The following is a 21,283-nucleotide window of genomic DNA, read 5'->3' on the forward strand; positions in this document are numbered from 1 at the left end:
GCACTAATTCTGTATATATGTTTTTTAAATAAATGTGTCAAATTGTGACATTGACTTACCATGTGGTTTATATTTAGATATCTGGGACAAAATTACATCAGTTTTATCTTTTGTGGCTAATAGAAGTAGCTGAAAACTAGAAATGACAAAGTGGAATTTTAAATGGAGCTTGACGCTATTCTGCAGAATTGTTTGTTTTAAATCTAATCTAGATTATGTAGTATGGTAGAAATCTGCGTCATGGAAATGTACCAGATGTGGTGCAATGCCAGATATTTGTTTTGACTGTAATATCTAACCTCCACCAATATAACCCAGGTCATTGCACTCCTGTCAATGTTAAACATGTTCACTTTGATCCAGGTCTTATTTTGTGATGATTAAAAAAACGTCACTGTGTTTGCTCGGCAATAAAGGCTGTGATGAGCTCTTCCCTTTTGACACACACACACACACACACAACCCTCACCTGCCGACACACAACACAAAGGTAAGTCTCATTAGAGTAGACATCACTGCTTCACCATATGTAATTGTCTAGAATCTTTGTAGAAATGCCATGTGCTCTGTACACTATTATGCAGAATGTATACTGCAATTAACAGTGGAATAAAGAATTCTGTAGATGTTCTGTCATATTTAATCCTAATGTCTTAATGCTGGAAAAACCTTTTGTCTAAATTGAAGTGTTAGAGGTAGGATTATCTTCACGAGGTTTAGATTTCATGTTTGAATTAAACAATGAATGTCTGTTGAAATCAAAACGTGGGTAAAAAAAGAGCCTTCAATTCTGTGGTGCATTAAAGAGAGACTGCCCCTGAGAAGCAACTCGTCCTTTTCAAAACAGCCTATGTAACATTGATATGAGTCAGAAACATTTATTCTAGTGTTAAAATGTACGTGTAAATAGGATCATTTTAGTCATAAAGAAGGTTGGGTTTGGATTACAATGATGCCCTCTTTTGCCAAGCTCCATTTGCAAATCACCCCTCCGCCCACTTTGCTCCCCTTCATTGAATAGGGCTCCATTATTTCATCGCCCCCAAATGCGTTCAAAGGATCATGTGTCCTATAGCTACAGATTGACCATGCCTCCACAGCCAAAGTGCTATGGTTTGCATACCCTGCCAAAGGACCCTAGTATGGAGTTCGTCGGTCCTCAAGTCTGGGGCGGCAGGTAGCCTAGTGGTTAGAGCATTGGGCAAGTAAACAAAAGGTTACTCAAATCCTTGAGCTGACAAGGTAAAAATCTGTTGTTCTGACCCTGAACAAGGCAGTTTACCCACTGTTCCTTGACTGTCTTTGTAAATAAGAATTTGTTCTTAACTGACTTGCCTAGTGAAATGAACGGTCCCTACGAAACCGATGCCTCACAAGTCCCCAACTGGCAGCTTCATTAAATAGTACCCGCAAAACACCGGTCTCAACGCCAACAGTGAAGAGGTGACTTGGATGCTGGCTTAGGCAGAGTTCCTCTGTCCAGTGTGTGTTCTTTTGCCCATCTTGATATTTTATTTTTATTGGCCAGACTGAGATATGGCTTTTTCTTTGCAACTCTGACCTAGAAGGCCAGCATTCCAGAGTCACCTGTTCACTGTTGACGTTGAGACTGGTGTTTTTTGCGAGTACTACATAATGAAGCTGCCAGTTGAGGACTTGTGAGGTGTCGGTTTCTCAAACTAGACACTGTAATGTACTTGTCCTCTTTCTCAGTTGTGTACTGGGGCCTCCCACTCTTTCTATTCTGGTTAGAGACAGGTTGCGCTGTTCTGTCAAGGGAGTAGTACACAGCGTTGTATGAGATCTTCAGTTTCTTGGCAATTTCTCACATGGAACAGCCTTCATATCTTAGAAAAATAATAGACTGACAAGTTTCAGAAGAAAGTCTTTGTTTCTGGCCATTTTGAGCTTGTAATCGAACCCACATGCTAATGCTCCACATACTCAACTCGTCTAAAGAAGGACAGGTTTTTGCTTCTTTAATCAAAACAACAGTTTTCAGCTGTGCTAACAATTGTAAAAAGGTTTTCTAATGATCAATTAGCCTTTAAAATTATCAACTTGGATTAGCTAACACAACTTTCCATTGGAACACATGATGGTTGCTGATAATGGGCCTCTGTACGCCTATGTAGATATTCCATTAAAAATCTGCCGTTTCCAGCTACAATAGTCATTTACAACATTAACAATGTCTATGCTGTATTTATGATACATTTTCTGCTATTTTAATGAAGAGAAAATGTTGCTTTTCTTTCAAAAACACAGACATTTCTAAGTGACCCCAAACGTTTGAACGGTAGTGCGTATGAATATGTAAGATTTTTCAATATTCCACCTTCAGCCACCTTGGCGTACCTCTCTCTGAAGAGAGACCGAAGGCCCCTCCACTCACCTCGAATTTCTCAGAATCATACTGGACAAAGTCTCCTTTCAGGCCTCCCGGCCTCTCTACAAACACATTTCCCTCCCGCTATCCAATTACTTATAATCTCCACACTGCACTAAAAGTCAGCGGCTTTCACTGCTGGGCCACCTGATCTCTGCCATCAGGGGGCAGGGTAGCCTAGTGGTTAGAGCGTTGGACTAACCGGAAGGTTGCAAGTTCAAACGCCCGAGCTGACAAGGTACAAAATCTGTCGTTCTGCCTCTGAACAGGCAGTTAACACACTGTTCCTAGGCCGTCATTGAAAATAAGAATTTGTTCTTAACTGACTTGCCTAGTTAAATAAAGGTAAAAATTAAATTAAAATTTAAAAAAGGATCACCCCTTAAGGCAGTTCCTTCCTGTCCCACCATCTCAGAGCTGGACATGTAACCGGCCAATGTTATCTGTCCCGTCTCCAATTTCAGAGATTACGGCACTTGGCCACAAATGCAGAACCCCTACCAACCCCAGTCCCTCCTTATTCCATGATGACCTTAAAAAAATACAGAAATGCCTTATTTGCTTTAGTATTCAGACCCTTTGCTATGAGACTCAAAATTGAGCTCAGGAGCATCCTTTTCCATTGATCATCCTTGAGATGTTTCTACAACTTCATTGGAGTCCACCTGTGGTAAATTCAATTGATTAGACATGATTTGGAAAGGCACACACCTGTCTATATAAGGTCCAACAGCTGACAATGCATGTCAGAGCAAAAACCAAGCCATGAGGTCGAAGGAATTGCCTGTAGAGCTCCGAGACAGGATTGAGTCAGGGGCACAGATCTTGGGAAGGGTACCAAAAAATGTCTGCAGCATTGTAGGTCCCCAGTGTAGTGTCTTAACACTTAGTACTTATTTAGGTAATAAGAAAGACTCGGAATACAAGCGATTGAACTGGAGCTTCACATTTACTCAAACGAGTTAGTACCAGAAAAACATAGAACAACACTGCGCATGACCAAGGGTGCTCCATCCTTAAAGGGGACATCAGTAATTAACAGAACATAACATTCCTTCTCTTATACAATCAGAGTTACTTTTACCAAACCACAACTGAAACATTTCCCAGAACTTGTTGTAGTTATTTTGCATCTTTTAATTTGAACTTGAACAGTTAGTTTTTGTTTGTTTGTTCATAAGTCTAGTCTGTCTGGTGGACGGTGCCTTCGTTCTGGGTAGCGCCTCGGATTGTCTGGAGGCTCCTGAACATCCTCAGTGTGTGCTTGTTCCATTATAGCTTCTGCTATAGCAGCACCTTCATCAACACGTTCCCTTCTTTCAGCCTGGGGTCTCTCTACTGCCCCACCGTCCTCTACAGTTCCCTGTGTGTCACTCTCAGGAGCTCTCTGTGCCTGTTCTCTCTCGATTGTTGTGCTGTTTTCCGTGGAATGCATTTGGTTAATGTGACGCCGCCAGATTATGTCTGGGCTCACTTGAACCTGGTAAGTTCTGGGTCCCGTTTGTGTGTGTACGGTCCCTCTTGTCCATTTCCCTCCTCTTCTGTAGTCTCACACCATCACTTCCTGTCCTGTTTGGAGATGGCGCTCCCGGCCACCGGAGAGCATCTTGGCTTGTTTGTTCAGCACTTCATTACGCCTGTTTGGCTTCATGATGTCCAGCTGTGTGCGGAGAGGCCTCCCGAACATCAGTGCGGCTGGGCTTTCATTTGTCGTGGTATGTGGGGTGTTTCGGTAGGAGGCCAGGAACTTGGCCAGTTTTGTTTGCAAAGTCCCTTCGTCTCGTTTTGCTGCACGGAGTCCTTGCTTTAGGGTTTGCACAAAGCGTTCTGCCAGCCCATTGGTGGCAGGGTGGTACGGAGCTGAGGTTGAGTGTTTGATTCCATTTACTGACATGAATCTTGTAAACTCGTCACTTACAAAAGCTTGCGCGTTGTCACTTACCAGCTGCAGTGGCAAACCGAAGCATGCAAACGTTGTTCTGAGACACTCTATCGTCTGAGCTGAGGTGGAGGAGTCAGTGCAAAACACCTCTGGCCATTTGGAATGGGCATCCACTATAACCAGAAACATGTGCTTTTCAAAGGGACCAGCGTAGTCCACATGAATTCTCTGCCATGGCTCTGCGGGCCATTCCCATGGGTGGACTGGGACAGGAGCAGGCATGTGAAGGGTTTCCAAACATCCGCTACAGTTCTTCGCCATGTTTTCTATCTGTTGATCCAGACCTGGCCACCAGAAGTGGCTCCTTGCGAGCAGCTTCATTTTGACAATTCCAACATGACCTTCATGTAATTGCTGCAAAACTAGATGTTGGCATTTCTGGGGTATCATGACTCTCATTCCCCACATCGAACATCCTTGGTACGTTGTAATTTCGTTTCTCCGCTGGAAATACGGAGTCAGCTCCTTTCTGCCAGTAGCTGGCCATCCTGACATGGTGTAGGTCTACACTTGTGACAAGGTCACATCTTTCCTTGTCTCCTGTTTGATAACTGTGCTTGTGACTGGTAGTGCCTCGAGCTGAGCGGTATGGAAGATGTCCACTGCATCCACCCTCCTTTGTCTTTCTCTTGTACACGGCAGTCTGGATAACCATCTGCATTTGTGTGGAGGGATGACGGCTTAAACTCAATGTCATACATATGACTGGCAAGGAACAGGGCATATCGCTGTAACCTGGCTGCTGTCATTGCCGGAATGCCTTTCTTTGGACTGAAAATGGAAAGCAACGGCTGGTGATCTGTAACCAGTGTGAAACGCTTGCCATATAGGTATGCGTGGAATTTCTTGACGCCCCACACTAGTGCCAGTGCTTCTTTGTCGATTTGTGAGTAGTTTTTCTCTGCATCATTCAATGTTCGTGACGCGAATGCAACTGGCCTCTCTGACCCATCTTTCAGTGTGTGTGAAAGGACGGCACCTAAGCCATAAGGGGACGCATCACAAGCCAACTTCACTGGCATTTCAGGGTCGTAATGCATCAGGACCTGTTCAGATGTTATGAGCCGTTTTGCCTCCAGAAATGCATTTTCACACTGCTCTGTCCACCGCCATGTCCTATTCTTTTCCAGGAGCTGATTTAGAGGCTGGAGTACTGCTGAAAGGTTTGGGAGGAATCTTCTGTAGTAATTGATCAGTCCCGTGAAAGATCTCACTTCTGTGATATTTTGTGGTCGTGGTGCCTGTACCACTGCCTCGATTTTGTCCTGTGTTTTGTGCAATCCATTGCAGTCAATCTCATGTCCACAGAAGACAATCTTGTCTTTGAAGAACTCACACTTCTTTAAGTTTGCCTGTAGACCATACTCTTTCAGTCTTTTCAGGACCTCTTCCAGGTTAGCCAGGTGCTCTTTGTCGGTGCGTCCTGTTATGATCATGTCATCCAGGATACACTGGGTTCCTGGGATTCCTTGCAAAATCTGGTCAATAGTTCGTTGCCAAATGGCTGGGGCTGATGCAATGCCAAAAACCAGGCGGTTATACCTGTATAGACCTTTGTGTGTGTTTATTGTCAGGTACTGTTTGGAACTCTCTTCAACCGGTAGCTGCAGGTAAGCCTGTTTCAGATCGATTTTACTGAAGTGTTTCCCACCAGCTAGTGCAGCAAAGATGTCATCCAGACGTGGTAGGGGGTATTGGTCCACATGCAACATTGGATTCACAGTTACCTTGAAGTCCCCACACATTCTAACAGACCCGTCTTTCTTCACAATAGGAACTATGGGTGTGGCCCATTCGCTTCTGTCCACTTTCGTCAGGATCCCTGTATCCTGCAAGCGATCGATTTCCGCTTCCACCTTTGGTCTCAGGGAGTATGGAACAGATCTGGCTTTGCAGAATTTTGGGGTTGCGTCATCTCTTAGTACAAGTTTTGCTGTGAAGCCTTTTACTGTTCCCATCTGATCACTGAAAACTGTGTTGTATTTCTTCCGCAAGTGTTCCAGTGTTTGGTCTGTGCCTTTCTCTTTGGACTGGAAAGTGTGGAGCATTTTCAAGTCACACCAATTCAGCTTTATTTTTGAAAGCCATTCCCTGCCAAATAATGGGGGGCCAGTTCCAGGCACCACATACAGCTGTAACTGCTGTGTTTGCCCCCCATAATGCACTCTGACCTGCAACGCCCCCATTGGGCTCAATCTCTCTCCTGAGTATGTCTTCAGCAACACATTTGTGTTCTTCAGCTTGATAGCCTTAAAGTGCTCATTGTAGACAGTAGTGGAAATTATAGACACTGCAGATCCTGTGTCCAGCTCCATTTTGAGGGGTTTGCCTTCGATATCTGGTGTCACCCATATTATGCTACTGCTGGGAGAAGTCACTGTGTTTAACTCCATTGTACCAATTAATCGTTCATCTGAATCACTGCCACTGTTCTCTGCTAGTGCATTCACAGACCCTTTAATTTTCTCAGTTTTCCTGTTGTGACTGAATTTTGCTTTGCATGCTCTTTGAATGTGCCCCCTTTTACTGCATTTGTGACAAATTTCGTCTTTGAAACGGCAGTCCTCTACTCTGTGACCATCTCTGTCACACCTGTTGCATTTTTCGGCCACACGGGGGCGCTGTCGACTGCGTGAAAACTTGTGCAGGGAAATTTGTGACAGGTCAGTACTTCTTTTACTTTGCAACTCAAATGCATCTTTAGTCGCGATTTCCATAGCCACAGCAATTTCAACAGCCTTTGCAAACGTGAGCTCTGATTCTGTGAGCAAACGTTTTTGAATGTGTTCATGTTTCAGTCCACAAACAAATCTATCCCTTAATGTGTCATTTAGGTTCTCTCCCAACTGGCAATGTTCCGACAGTTTCTTCAACACTGCTACATATGTACTAACACCCTCCCCCTCATTCTGATCTCTCTTGTGGAAACGAAAACGTTCCGCGATGAGGAGTGGTTTAGGTGATAGGTGATTTTGCAATATCTCCACGATCTCTGTGAATGTTTTATTTGAGGGCTTCAGAGGGGCAGTCAGATCTCTTAGCAAACTGTATGTTTTTGGGCCAATTAAAATCAACAACGCTGGTACTCTTTTGTTATCAGCAATGTCGTTTGCAATGAAGTACTGTTCCAGTCATTCAATGTAAGTTGCCCAGTTTTCTTGCGTGTCATCAAACACATCTATTTTCCCGATGCTAGCCATTCTCTTTACCTCCGGCTCCACGGGTCTTTGATCTGCCGCCTCGTTCTCGTCAGCTCTCCCCTCGTCTTCACTGCTTGCTAGCTGTTGTGCTACAGGGTCAAAATCTTCCTCTCTTCCTACGAACTCCAACTGTATTCGTGATGCACACTACAGGGATCCCATCCTCGTCGCCATTGTAGTGTCTTAACACTTAATACTTATTTAGGTAATAAGAAAGACTCGGAATACAAGCGATTGAACTGGAGCTTCACATTTACTCAAACGAGTTAGTACCAGAATAACATAGAACAACACTGCGCATGACCAAGGGTGCTCCATCCTTAAAGGGGACATCAGTAATTAACAGAACATAACACCCAGGAAAACAGTGGCTTCCATCATTCTTAAATGGTAGAAGTTTGAAACCACCAAGACTCTTCCTAGAGCTGGCCGCCTGGCCTAATTAAGCAATCGGGGGAGAAGGGCCTTGGTCAGGGAGGTGACCAAGAACTCGATGGTCACTCTGACAAAGCTCCAGAGTTCCTCTGTGGAGATGGGAGAAACTTCCGGAAGGACAACCATCTCTGCAGCACTCCACTAATCAGGCCTTTATGGTAGAGTGGCCAGACGGAAGCCACTTCTCAGTAAAAGACACATGACAGCTCTCTTGGAGTTTGCAAAAGGCACCTAAAGGAATCTCAGACCATGAGAAACAAGATTCTCTGGTCTGATGAAACTAAGATTCAACTCTTTGGCCTAGTGTCCCGTCTGGAGGAAACATGGGACTATCCCTACGGTGAGGCATGGTGGTGGCAGTATCATGCTGTGGGGATGTTTTTCAGTGGCAGGGCCTGGGGGACTAGTCAGGATAGAGGGAAAGATTAACGGTGCAAAGTACAGAGAGATCCTTAATGAAAACCTGCTCCAGAGCGCTCAGGACCTCAGACTGGGGTAAAGGTTCATCTTCCAACAGGAAAACGATCCTAATTACACAGCCAAAACAACGCAGGAGTGGCTTCGGGATAAGTCTCTGAATGTCCTTGAGTGGCCCAGCCAGAGCTTGGACTTGAACCCAATCAAACATCTCTGGAGAGACCCTGAAAATAGCTGTGCAGCGACGCTCCCCATCCAACCCGACACAGCTTAAGAAGATCTACAGAGAAGAATGTGAGAAACTCCCCAATAAAGGTGTGCCAAGCTTGTAGCGTCATACCCAAGAAGACTCAAGGCTGTAATCGCTGTCAAAGGTGCTTCAACAAAGTACTGAGTAAAGGGTCTGAATACTTGTGTAAATGTAAATATTGGGCCTCCCGAGTGGCGCAGTGGTCTAAGGCACTGCATCACAGTGCTAGCTGTACCACTAGAGATTCTGGGTTCAAGTCCAGGCTCTGTCGCAGCTGGCCGTGACCAGGATACCCATGGGGTGGTGCACAATTGGCCCAGCGTCGTCCGGGTTAGGGGAGGGTTTGACCAGCAGGGATGTCCTTCTCCCATCGCGCACTAGCAACTCCTGTGGCGGGCCAGATGCAGTGCACGCTGACACGGTCGCCAGGGGCACGGTGTTTCCTCTGACACATTAGTGCGGCTGGCTTCCAGGTTAAGTGGGCATTGTGTCAAGAAGCAGTGCGGCTTGGTTGGGTTGTGTTTCGGAGGACGCACGGCTCTCGAAATTCGCCTCTCCCCAGTCTGTATGGGAGTTGCAGCGATGAGACAAGACTGTAACTACCAAATGAGGAGAATACAGGGTAAAAAAAAGTTCATGTGATATTTCAGTTTTTGAATTTGTATATATATTTATATATTTCTGAAAAATCTATTTTTGCTTTGTCATTATGGGGTATTATGTGTAGATAGATGAGGGGGGAAATTATTTAGTCAATTTTGGAATAAGGCTGCAACGTAACAAAGTGGAAAATGTCAAGGGGTCTAAATACTTTCCGAATGCCCTCTATCACCTGCCTTTTTCCTCCAATGACTTGGTCACCATGTTTGCCTTCTTCACCCATGCCAGCTCATCCCTCTTCATGCGGATATCATCCATCCGGATGTACCTGGCCAGAATCAACATATTTCTCAAGTTGCTTACTGGGTCTTCATGTTCCTCCTCTCACCTGCATGTCTCCCTTCTCCTCAAGGGCTTCCAACGCACAGAAGTCCCACCCTCGACACCAGTCCATAACACTCGACATCCTGTCTGCCTGCATCCAGACGCTGCGGTCTGGTTACATCTCCATCACAGTCTCTTCCACACTATAATCAATGTGTCTTTTGGCATTTTTGGGGATTCCTGCAATGTTCAGAGTTTACATCCTCATCTACTATCTACAACCCTTCTCGATATCCTAGTGTGTCAGACGTTCCCATCCTCAATCAGTTTGGCAGGACCACACCAGTCTACCATTTCCGGCTACCATCTACCCTCAGCCTCTGTGAACCACTTACCTACTTCCTGCAGCTCAGACAATCTCAACATGCCTCTCCATCCGGCCCACTATTCAACACTGATTCTGCTTCCATCGCCTCTCGTCAGTGATTCCATTCCCATCTGAGACAAATACTATCCCTGTCCGGTTATTTTGTTGACCAATTCTCTGGACACACCTGCCGCCTCCATGGCATCCCGACACAGCATCGCAGACCACACCGTACAACTCCTCGGCCACTGGTCCTCTCAAGTCTATCATTCCTACATCCGCTCTGACATAAACATCAGGACAGCCCACAACATGCTAATCTCACAGAACCTGCATTAACTCAGTCTCAGTCCTCCAGTCTCCGCCTCATTTCACAGACACCATCTACTTCACGCACTGTATCCTGCCCAACCTGCAAAAAGAGGATTTGTTCCCCAGCTGAGTCTGGTTCCTCAAGGGAGTTTTTTCCTTTCCACGGTTACTTCTGCTTGCTCTCCTGGGGTCTATGGTTAGTTTTCTCCATGGGCACCTAGTCCGTATGACTGTTCTACCTCCACTATATCGCCAATCATTCAGCACATGAAGTCCAGAACAGCTCACTTCCTATCCAGGGTCCAACTAACTTGGTGCTCTCTTATTGGGGATACTGCCTAACTACTGTACCACGACCTGACGGTGATGTTTACCTGAGGCTCCAAGCCAAACCCTACAGAGTCAACCCCTCCGGATTTTTGATCTGCAGCCCTTGGCTTCATCCGGTCCATTCTCATTTCCCTGCTGAATCCTCATTCTCGCATCCATTCCACCTCCTCAATAAATATTCTAAACCCATTTAATGTCTGGTCCTGACACTCGTGAAATGGCGTTAAGGATTAAACAAATTCAGGAGAAGGGACCAGACTTGAATATAACACTTAACTAGTTGCCTAGCAACTCAACAAGCACCAGCTGTTAACCATTGCAAATCAGCCTATTTTTTGCAACACTTTACTAGGTTGCCTTGAACGTAACTCCTCAAACAAGCTCCAGCTGCTACTAACTGCTAATCTCCACCCCTGTTGTCACTCTTCTTAATCACCACTACCCCCCTACTTAAACCTGACCAAACAGGTCACATGCCATTCCTTTAAAAAATATTCTAAACACATTTCACGTCTGGTCATGTGAATTGAACTCAACCTGCAGGAAGTTTGTTTGTTGTAATTGAGTGGAGGGAAACGGATGCTGGCAAGGTTCTGACAGATGGGTGTCAGCTGCCAGCATTACATGAGGAGCAAGCCAAAAGACTAGGCCAAATCAGTGGGTGGAGTTCCCCTTTAAGATCACCAGCATGCAGCAGTTTGTTTTCTAATCAGCATGCAGTTTTTCTCCATGCACCTGGTATTACAACAGGCGTGCAAGTTTGGCCTGTGCTTTTTCTAATGTTTAGCCTAATTTCAAACTGGTCAATGTTTGCAGGGTGTGGCATAGTTATCGCTCAAAAGTCAGATTGTTACATTTAAATGTAACTAAACGACCTGGAGATAAGCCATTGCTGTGACCTTGTCTTCAGCATTCTATTTGTATCATAACACTAAAGAACATCTCTCCACTCTCCTGCCTGATATCATCTACACAGAGTGTACACCTTCCTGATATTGAGCTGCGCCCCCTTTTGCCCTCAGAACAGCCTCAATTTGTCGGGGGCATGGACTGCACAATGTGTCGAAGGTGTTCCACTGCTGGCCCATGTTAACTCCAATGCTTCCCACAAGTTGGTTAGATGTCCTTTGGGTGGTGGAACATTCTTGATACACACTGGAAACTATTGAGTGTGGAAAAACCCAGCAGCATTGCAGTTCTTGACACACTCAAACCTGTGCACCTGACACCTACTACCATACCCTGTTCAAAGGCACTTAAATATTTTGTATTGGCCATTCACCCTCTCCTCCACCTTAATCTATACTGATTGATGTGGATTTAATAGGTGACATCAATAAGGGATCCTAGCTTACACCTGGTCAGGATGTCATGGAAAGATCAGGCATTCCTAATGTTGTGTACACTCAGTGTATGTAGAAAGAGAGGGAGGGAGAATGTAGGAGAGAAGGATAGACAGCAGAGGTTGTAGGTAGAAGAACTCATTTAAAAAAAGCAGTTTGTTGTGCAAACCTTAATTGCTCTAATTTAACTTACTCTCCTACTCTTCCACCCTCTCTCCTTTCCCTTGTCTGGGGGTAGGGGCTTGAAGTGTGTCTCTCCCTGTAGTGCCATACTAACCATCACTCTCCCTCCTCCTTGTAGTTCCAGCATGGTACTAACCTTCTCTCTCTCTCTCTGTAGTTCCATCATGGTGCGTACAGTAGCAGTGATTGGGGCGGGTCCCTCAGGTCTGACCAGCATCAAGAGCTGTCTGGACGAGGGTCTGGAGCCCACCTGCTTCGAGAGCAGTGATGACATCGGGGGGCTGTGGAAGTTCAAGGCAAGGCCTGGGACCAGGGACTGATGTACATTACATTTGGCAAACTTAGTTTGCATATTTATTTAGGACGTTATAATGGTCGCCATGTTGGCACCAACAGTCCAAAGGTGGACAATATATACAAAAGTATGTAGTCATCAAATTAGTGGATTCAACTATTTCAGCCACACCCGTTTCCTGACGGGTGTATAAAATCGAGCACACCGCCATGCAAGCTCCATAGACAAACATTGGCAATAGAATGGTCTTACTGAATCGCTCAGTGACTTTCAACATGGCACCGTCATAGGATGCCACCTTTCCAACAAGTCAGTTTGTCAAAAATGCTGCCTTGCTAGAACTGCCCCGGTCAACTGTAAGTGCCGTTATTGTAAAGTGGAAAGGTCTAGGAGCAACAACAGCTCAGTTTGCGAAGCGGTAGGCCAACCAAGCTCACAGAATGGGACCGCCAAGTGCTGAAGCTCATAGTGCGTACAAATCGTCTGTCCTCGGTTGCAACACTCACTACCCAGTTCCAAACTGTCTCTGGAAGCAATGTTCGTCGGGAGCTTCATGAAATGGGTTTCCATGGCCGAGTAGCCACACACAAGCCTAAGATCACCATGCTCAATGCCAAGTGTCGGCTGGAGTAGGTTAAAGCTCGCCATCATTGGACTCTGGAGCAGTGGAAACGCGTTCTCTGGAGTGATGACTCACGCTTCACCATCTGGCAGTCTGACGGACGAATCTGGGTTTGGTGGATATCAGAAGAATGCTACAGTACCTGCCCCAATGCATAGTGCCAACTGTAAAGTTGGGTGGACAAGGAATAATGTCTTGGGCTGTTTTTTATGGTTCGGGCTAGGCCCCTTAGTTCTGGTGAAGCATATAATGCCATTCTAGAGGATTCTGTGCTTCTAACTTTGTGGCAATAGTTTAGGGAAGGCCCTTTCCTGTTTCAGCATGATGATGCCACCGTGCACAAAGCGAAGTCCATACAGAAATGGTTTGTGAAGATCATTGTGGAAGAACTTGACTGGCCTGAACAGAGCTCTGATCTCAATCCCATCGAACACCTATGGGATGAATTGGAACGTCAACTGCAAGCCAGGCCTAATCGCCCAACATCAGTGCCCGACTTCACTAATGCTCTTGTGGCTGAATGGAAGCAAGTCCCCGTGGCAATGTTCCAACATCTAGTGGAAAGCCTTTCCAGAAGAGTGGAGGGTGTTATAGAATCAAAGGGGAGGAGACCAAATCCATGTTATATATCTCTATGTATCAATCTACAGAATAGTTACCACACTGTTGTGCCTAGCGCAGCTAACATAATGTAATGATTATAAATGGGTGAAACAGTTCCACGTTTGAGTTGACCTAATGTGCTCACAGAGTGAGATCGTATTTATTATGTAAGCACAAGGGAGCAGTCAGTTATCAGATGATAATATGGATATTGATGATCATAGCGCTATGACTTAAACATGTCTGCCTCCTTCCAGGAAGTTTCTGAGCCCAACAGAGCCAGTATCTACCGTTCCCTCACCATCAATATCTCCAAGGAGATGATGTGTTTCAGCGACTTCCCCATCCCAGCTGACTACCCCAACTACATGCACCACTCCCGTATCCTGCAGTACTTCAGGCTCTATGCTGAACACTTCAAACTGCTGCAGCACATCCACTTCCAGGTGACAGCAGTGACTTTACAAACCCAATTAGGGGGAATAACGGGCTGGTTGGTGGGTTCAAGGTTGGTTAATTGTGTGTGTTTCAGACCAGTGTGCAGAGTGTGAGACAGAGGCCAGACTTCAGTCATTCAGGCCAGTGGGAGGTGGTGACAGAGAACAGGGAGGGACAGGAGGAGAGACACATGTTTGACTCTGTCATCGTCTGCTCTGGTCACTACTCCTTCCCACACCTTCCACTTAAAGACTTCTCAGGTCAGCAGAATCAATCAACAAATAAAAATCATTTTTTAATAAAAAAGTGCTTTACAATAACCTGGCCCAGACCCCCAGAGCAAGAAGTTAGCACAATGGCAAGAAAAAACTCCTTGAACCTTTATCAGAGCTGAGACTATCTTCTGACACACACATACTGTATATACTGTATATACACACACACACAGTAGAGCATGCCAATTGAGTATTCTGTTGGTTTCAGGTATTGAGTCGTTTGAGGGGAAGTACTTCCACAGTTGGGATTATAAGGGTCCAGAGGACCTTCATGGGAAGAGGGTGGTGGTGATCGGCATCGGCAACTCTGGAGGAGACATCGCTGTGGAGTCCAGCCGGGTGGCCGAGCAGGTAACTAACAACTGATACAGGGTCAGATTCAGAGCAGGTAACCACTAATACAGGGTCCGATTTTCAATTGGCATAATTTCTGTGTTTATTTGTATGGGTTGTTTGTTTCTTATTGTCTGTTTTCTTGGTCTGTGAATGAAGTGTGAGCTGGGGGAAGAATGTTCTCTTGTGTTCTCTCTTGATAAATGAATTATCCCATCCCTCCTATCTCCCTTTCTGCAGGTGTATCTGAGCACGCGTCGCGGTGCGTGGGTTATACGTGTGCTGTCGGACAACGGCTTGCCCGTGGACATGAAGTATAACACACGCTTCGTCCACATCCTGTTCCAACTGCTGCCAGTTAACTGGCTCAGCTGGTTCGGAGAGAAGAAGCTCAACGCCATGTATGACCACACCATGTACGCCCTCAAACCCAAACACAGGTAGGTAGGTAGGTAGGTAGGTAGGTAGGTAGGTAGGTAGGTAGGTAGGTAGGTAGGTAGGTAGGTAGGTAGGTGTGTGTGTGTGTGTGTGTGTGTGTGTGTGTGTGTGTGTGTGTGTGTGTGTGTGTGTGTGTGTGTGTGTACAATACATGTATACATCCTCTCTTTTCATCCCTTCCGCTCTCAACTAGGTTGTTCAGTACGATTCCAGTGATAAATGATGAGCTTCCCAATAAGATCTTGACTGGTGGAGTCATGGTCAAACCCAATGTCCAACAGATCAGAGGCTCCAGTGTGGTGTTTGAGGATGGGAGTGTGGTGGACAAGGTGGACACACAGCCAGACACAGATACACACACTGAAACATACATGCTCGCATTCACACACCCTATTAATGTTTCACATGGCTAAGTATGTTTGTTTTCTAGGTGGATGTGATTGTGTTCGCTACGGGTTACAACTACGACTTTCCCTTCCTGCCTCCCAACGTAATGCATAAGTCTGGCCACCGGTTGGGGCTGTACAAGCATGTGTTTCCCCCCACCCTGGAGCACCCCACCATGGCCATAGTAGGCTTCATCCATGCCCTGGGTGCCATCATGCCCCAGGCAGAGATGCAGTCCCGCTGGGTCACACGTGTCTTTAAAGGTCAGACTGAGTGATAGCCAGTAGAGAGGTATCAGGATCCATTACTGCACATCATTTGCTTCTACCCCCACCTGCTTCATGTGTAGTTCTGATCAGAGGAGTGGTCTTAGTTTTGTCTCGTGTTTCTCAGGTCATAAGAAGCTACCGTCCAACCAGGCCATGCTGAAGGCTGTGGAGTGCGACACCAAGGACATGGACAAGAAGTGAGATGGCTGCCCATCCCAAAGCCATATAATATCTAAGCTTCATGCATACATGAATACAATGCATTCGGAAATTATTCAGACCTCTTGACTCTTTCCACATTTTGATTCGTTACCTCTTTATTCTAAAATGGATTAAATAAAAAAAATAAAAGCTGGGTATTACTAATCAATATCCTGAATAATGAATAACTGATGACTGTTGCTCTGTCCTGTCCACAGCTACATCGTATCCAAGCTGGTGCCGCTGCAGGTGGACTTTGTGTCCTACATGGATGACATCGCTGGAGAGGTGGGGGTCAGACCCAGCCTGGCCTGGCTGTTCTTCACTGACTACCCCCTATTCAAGAGGGTTCTGTGGGGTCCCGTCACTGCCTACCAATACCGTATCACCGGCCCAGGGAAATGGTCCGGGGCACGCCGAGCCATCTTCACCCAGTTTGAACGCATGTTCCAGCCCTTCAAGACCAGACAGGTGACATATTTATTATATATTCATACTGAAGATGCATCTAAGATATTTGTATTTAAGATGAATGTACATTGGTATCGAATAGGTTATTATACTATGATGTGTTCTTCTGCCCATCCTTGTACCAGGTGGAGGAGAAGCAGGGATGTTCTGTGGCGGGCCGTCTGCTAAAGCTCAGCCTCACAGCGATGATGGGAGGAGCAGCAGCCTACTACTTCCACCTCCATCCACCCTCCTCCCTCACCTACCTTCTCTCCAAACTCACACCTCAGAGAGCCTGAACACCATCTACCTCCACCTCCCTCCTCTCCACCCTCAACCCCCAGAGAGTCTGAACACCATCTTCCTCCACCTCCCTCCTCTCCACCCTCAGTAGTGCTAACTTAGTTAGCTAGGTGGTCATCACAATTTTTGTCCAAGGACCACCCCAAAACATGCATCTAGCTATAACATTTGGCACAGTAACATCACACAAACATGTATTTCTTTGGGAGATACTGGTGGAGACCTTTTCGAGGTAACCCGAGGCTGTACAAGTTGTGGTTGTGCAAACCCCAAAACTGAAAGGGAGTTAAGAAATGCTGTATGCATTTTCTGTTATGTTTTGTAATTCGACCAAAATAGTTAGCTATGTTTGCCTGTTCAGCACATTGCCTGCCTATATACAGCATTGATTCCTACCGAGTGTGAACTACCCACCAGAATGACAATGAAAACCCAGTTTGGTCAGTAAACAATGGCTCATTGTTTCAGTATGATATGTTGGATAAATTAATGAAGACAGACACCAATGTCAACTTCAATAGCCTTGTTCAAGCATTGTACAAATCCCTACATGCGGAGTCTGGCAGACATTCAGACAACCAATGGAGGCAGAGTAATTCACCACGAACGGTGAACACAGAGAGCCCCATAGCATGTAAATACTGTCGGAATACATACACAAAGAGCACTGCCCTGCCTACAGAAAACCACGCAGAGCTTGTGGAACTAATAATCACTTTGCAAAAGTGTGTTTCAAAAGCAAATGAAGGGTGAGTGAGGGCAAGATTCACTGTGTTGATGATGTTACTCAATCTTCAGAACAGTGAAAGTGACATTTACATGCATGAATCCATTGGGGTTGTACACTCAAGAGGGAAGAAATTGTTCATGACACTACGATTACACAACAAGCAACAACAATGTCAACTGGATTCCGGTGCTACATGCAACATAATGAGCTACAAAGACAAAATCAATCTGGCATCTGACACACATCTATTGCCCAGCGACACTAGACTAAAGCTGTACTCAGGAGAACTAATGTGCTCTATGGGCATCTTTGAGACCAAATGTGTTATTCGGGGACGCAATCACAAGCTGGAGTTTGAGATTGTGAAAACCAGTCAACATCCTCTCCTCTCAGCCTCTACATGCGAACGCCTGGGACTGATGCAGTTCACCGTACCAAATGACCTGCCCATTGTGGAGCATGTCCAGCATGGACCCCTGTCCAAAGAACAACTACTTAGCAGATATGACGATGTATTCAACAGGCCTGTTGAATCAGTGCCTGTGGAGGTACACTTTGAATTGGATGAGAGCGTCACTCCAGTCCAGTGTGCTCCTCGCATTGTGCCCATTGCAATGAAAGTGGCTGTGAAGGCCCAGCTGCACAAGTATGAGGCTGATGGCCACATTACATCTGTGACTGAACCAGCAATATGGTCATAGTGAAAAAACAGAGAAGCTGAGGATCTGCATCTGAACCAAGCACTGAAACGATCCCACTACATCATGCCAACACTAGAGGATGTCCTCTATAAGCTTTCCAAGGCCAGGATTTTCACCTTGGTTGATGCCCGAGATGCATTCCTTCAATGCAAGCTGGACGAAGAAAGCAGCTTCATGACTACCTTCTGGACCCCATGGGGTCGGAAACATTGGCTCAAACTCCCGTTTGGTGTCTCAGTGGCGCCTGAGGTATACCAACGCAAGCAGCACATGTTACTGGCTGGGCTCAAGGGTATTGAACCCATCGCCGATGATGTCCTGATCGTAAGCTGTGGTAACACAGACGAAGAAGCAGAACGCGACCACGATGTGAAGCTCCTGGCACTGATGGAGCGCTGCCGATCAGTTAAGCTTCGTCTTGGCCTGAAGAAGCTGCAGTTCAAGGAATAAAGACAGACACCAATGTCAAGTTCAATAGCCTCGATCAAGCATTGTACAAATCCCTACAAGCGGAGTCCGGAGAACAGTCCGGCTAGTCGATTACCTATCAACTAGACTCCGTAACACTCATCTGCACGACATATAGGTGGACTATGGGCCATCAAGTCATATGATGGTTATGTTCAAATTACACTGGTCATAGCAAAACCCCAACTCCAATGTAACGTAACAGATCAAGCATTTACAGCACTCCTTTTTTAAATTTTTTTTATACAAAAGATACCTAGAAAACGGTTGAAGCCCAAATGGCAACCTATTCCCTACATATTGAACTATGTTTGACACTCCCAGCCCCTGAGAAGCAGGGGGTCTCTATACGGTGACTTATGTTCATTTTTAAATACTGTAGAGACATTTGTAAAGTTGTCCTTTTGGAATCAATCCATTCTCTCTTCACACAACAGGATATCATATAACTCAAATTACATAACTCTGAAAATCCAAAACACCCTAATAAATAAACTATTTTTTAAAGATGAACAACCATTTTTGTTTTTTTGTCTGGCACATGGTAATCTTAAGGGAAAAAACATGTAGTTCTGCTTATTTCCCAATGTCAACCTATAATGCACAGGATAGCTTAGACCTGTTGGATGGAGGAAAATGTCAGCCATAGACAGTGGTATAAAGTACTTTAGTAAAAATACTCAGACACAAATACTCAACGGCTCAGACACGAGACGTATGTGGCAGGGTTTACTGGCAATCATGGACTACAAAAAGAAAACCACCCACGTCACGGACACCGACGTCTTGCTTCCAGATAAACAAAACACCTTCTTTGCCCACTTTGAGGATAATAGAGTGCCACCGACACGGCCCGCTACCAAGGACTGCGAACCCTCTTTCTCCGTGGCCGACATGAGTAAGACATTTAAAAGTATTAAACCTTGCAAGGCTGCCGGCCAAGACGGTATCTGGAGCATCAGTATTTGTGGGTTTGATTAGAGACTTAAAATGGCCAGAAACAAAGAACTTTCTTCTGAAACTCGTCAGTCTATTTTTGTTCTGAGAAATGAAGGCTATTCCATGCGAGAAATTGCCAAGAAACTGAAGATCTCGTACAATGCTGTGTACTACTCCCGTCACAGAACAGCGCAAACTGGCTCTAACCAGAATAGAAAGAGGAGTGGGAGGCCCCAGTGCACAACTGAGGATTTTTACACAAAAGATTTGTGATTCGTTTTTAAATGTTTCATGTTAAATGCCGCAAGTAGTCCAAGTCATCCAAGGTTCTGTTACTCCGGCAGTGTTGATGCTGAAGAGGGAGAAAATAATCACTGGAATGCATTGAAATCACAAATAAAGTATTGATTGTAACTCAATGTAATTGTATATTCATTTCTCAAGTTTCATCAGGAAAAGGTCAAATATTTGTAACAAGTGTAATATCTACCATTCTGTATGAACAAATGTTTCTTACCAAGCCCTTTGCACTGATGTTCCTGGAGAAACTCTTGCTTGCTTGGTAGTGGGATGAGTCTGAGTTAATTAAACAAATTGTTACTTCAATACTACACAGTACAACGCAATGTCATATTCCCGTATACAACCCACTGTATCCTGTGCATATACCAAATAAACATTGATATGAGTAAATTAGTGATAACATACGCACTGTTTATGAATTTAACCAATTCACCATCAATTAATTGATGGTTGGTAACATACTGGCCATGGTCTCACCTGAGATAGAGCAAAGAGGTAGGTAATTTACTGGCCATGGTCTCAGATGAGCGAGAAAAGCGAGGTAATATACTGGCCTTGGACTCACCTGAGAGAGAGCAAAGAGGTAGGTAATTTTCTGGCCATGGTCTCACCTGAGAGAGAGCAAAGAGGTAGGTAATTTCTGGCCTTGGACTCACCTGAGAGAGAGCAAAGAGGTAGTAATTTTCTGGCCATGATCTCACCTGAGAGAGAGCAAAGAGGTAGGTAATTTTCTGGCCATGGTCTCACCTGAGAGAGAGCAAAGAGGTAGGTAATTTTCTGGAAATGGTCTCACCTGAGAGAGAGCAAAGAGGTAGGTAATTTTCTGGCCATGGTCTCACCTGAGAGAGAGCAAAGAGGTAGGTAATTTTCTGGCCATGGTCTCACCTGAGAGAGAGCAAAGAGGTAGGTAATTTACTGGCCATGGTCTCAGATGAGCGAGAAAAGCAAGGTAATATACTGGCCTTGGACTCACCTGAGAGAGCGAAGGTAGGTAATATTTTCTAAATGTAATTGTATATTAATTTCTCAAGTATACTCAAAATACTTGTAAAGAGCGTAACGTCTGCCATTGTGTATGCACATGTTTCTTACCAAGCCCTTTGCACTGATGTTCCTGGAGATACTCTTGCTTGGTTGGTTGTGAGAAAGGAGGGACGAGTCTGTGGGTGGTTGTTGGCACTGAGTTGACTACAGCTAAATGTAGAGGCAGTACCATCAAATAAGTTAGTGTTGGTCACAACAGTGTCCTTTTACATACAGTGCATTCGGAAAGTTTTCAGACCTTCACTTTTTCCACATTTTGTTACGTTACAACCTTATTCTAAAGTGGATTAAATTAAATGTTTTCCTCATTAATCTACACACAATAACCCAAAATGACAAAGTGAAAATAGGATTTTAGAAAAGTATAAAAAATAAAACACAGAAATGTTTTA

At 45.1% G+C, this 21,283-nt stretch overlaps 2 protein-coding genes across 3 annotated transcripts; one reads left to right on the forward strand and one right to left on the reverse strand.

Annotated features, from left to right (window-relative positions):
• Nucleotides 1-441: 441 nt before the first annotated feature.
• On the forward strand, nt 442-19,963 carry LOC115108487 (flavin-containing monooxygenase 5-like). Of its 2 annotated transcripts, none has more exons than XM_029632870.2 (11): nt 442-490; nt 12,250-12,388; nt 13,870-14,058; nt 14,145-14,310; nt 14,534-14,676; nt 14,899-15,098; nt 15,290-15,425; nt 15,527-15,746; nt 15,877-15,949; nt 16,172-16,424; nt 16,550-19,963. In XM_029632870.2, exons 2-11 carry the CDS (start codon nt 12,257-12,259, stop codon nt 16,700-16,702), a joined length of 1,665 nt encoding a protein of 554 aa, XP_029488730.2. In that variant the 5' UTR covers nt 442-490; nt 12,250-12,256; the 3' UTR covers nt 16,703-19,963. The 2 variants fall into 2 exon arrangements, with proteins under 2 accessions (XP_029488730.2, XP_029488731.2); XM_029632871.2 differs by having other exon boundaries at nt 14,899-15,074.
• On the reverse strand, nt 3,932-6,871 carry LOC135564250 (uncharacterized protein K02A2.6-like). The gene is made up of 2 exons (XM_065008515.1): nt 4,984-6,871; nt 3,932-4,819 (listed from the first exon to the last, which is right to left on the reverse strand). The coding sequence occupies exons 1-2, from the start codon at nt 6,722-6,724 to the stop codon at nt 3,939-3,941; spliced, it is 2,622 nt and encodes an 873-aa protein (XP_064864587.1). The 5' UTR covers nt 6,725-6,871; the 3' UTR covers nt 3,932-3,938.
• Nucleotides 19,964-21,283: the final 1,320 nt, after the last annotated feature.

The sequence above is a fragment of the Oncorhynchus nerka genome, linkage group LG24 (genome assembly GCF_034236695.1).
Source record: "Oncorhynchus nerka isolate Pitt River linkage group LG24, Oner_Uvic_2.0, whole genome shotgun sequence".
Taxonomy (NCBI): domain Eukaryota; kingdom Metazoa; phylum Chordata; class Actinopteri; order Salmoniformes; family Salmonidae; genus Oncorhynchus; species Oncorhynchus nerka.

Bases quoted from the DNA above. Each gene is read 5' to 3' on its own strand.
- LOC135564250 (XM_065008515.1), bottom strand. From the start codon at position 6,724: ATGGAGTTAAACACAGTGACTTCTCCCAGCAGTAGCATAATATGGGTG. The intron at 4,820-4,983 runs GTTATCCAGACT...ACACCATGTCAG, and splicing joins CCTCCACACAAATGCAGATG to GATGGCCAGCTACTGGCAGA.
- LOC115108487 (XM_029632870.2), top strand. From the start codon at position 12,257: ATGGTGCGTACAGTAGCAGTGATTGGGGCGGGTCCCTCAGGTCTGACC. The intron at 14,677-14,898 runs GTAACTAACAAC...CCCTTTCTGCAG, and splicing joins CCAGCCGGGTGGCCGAGCAG to GTGTATCTGAGCACGCGTCG. The intron at 15,099-15,289 runs GTAGGTAGGTAG...GCTCTCAACTAG, and splicing joins GCCCTCAAACCCAAACACAG to GTTGTTCAGTACGATTCCAG.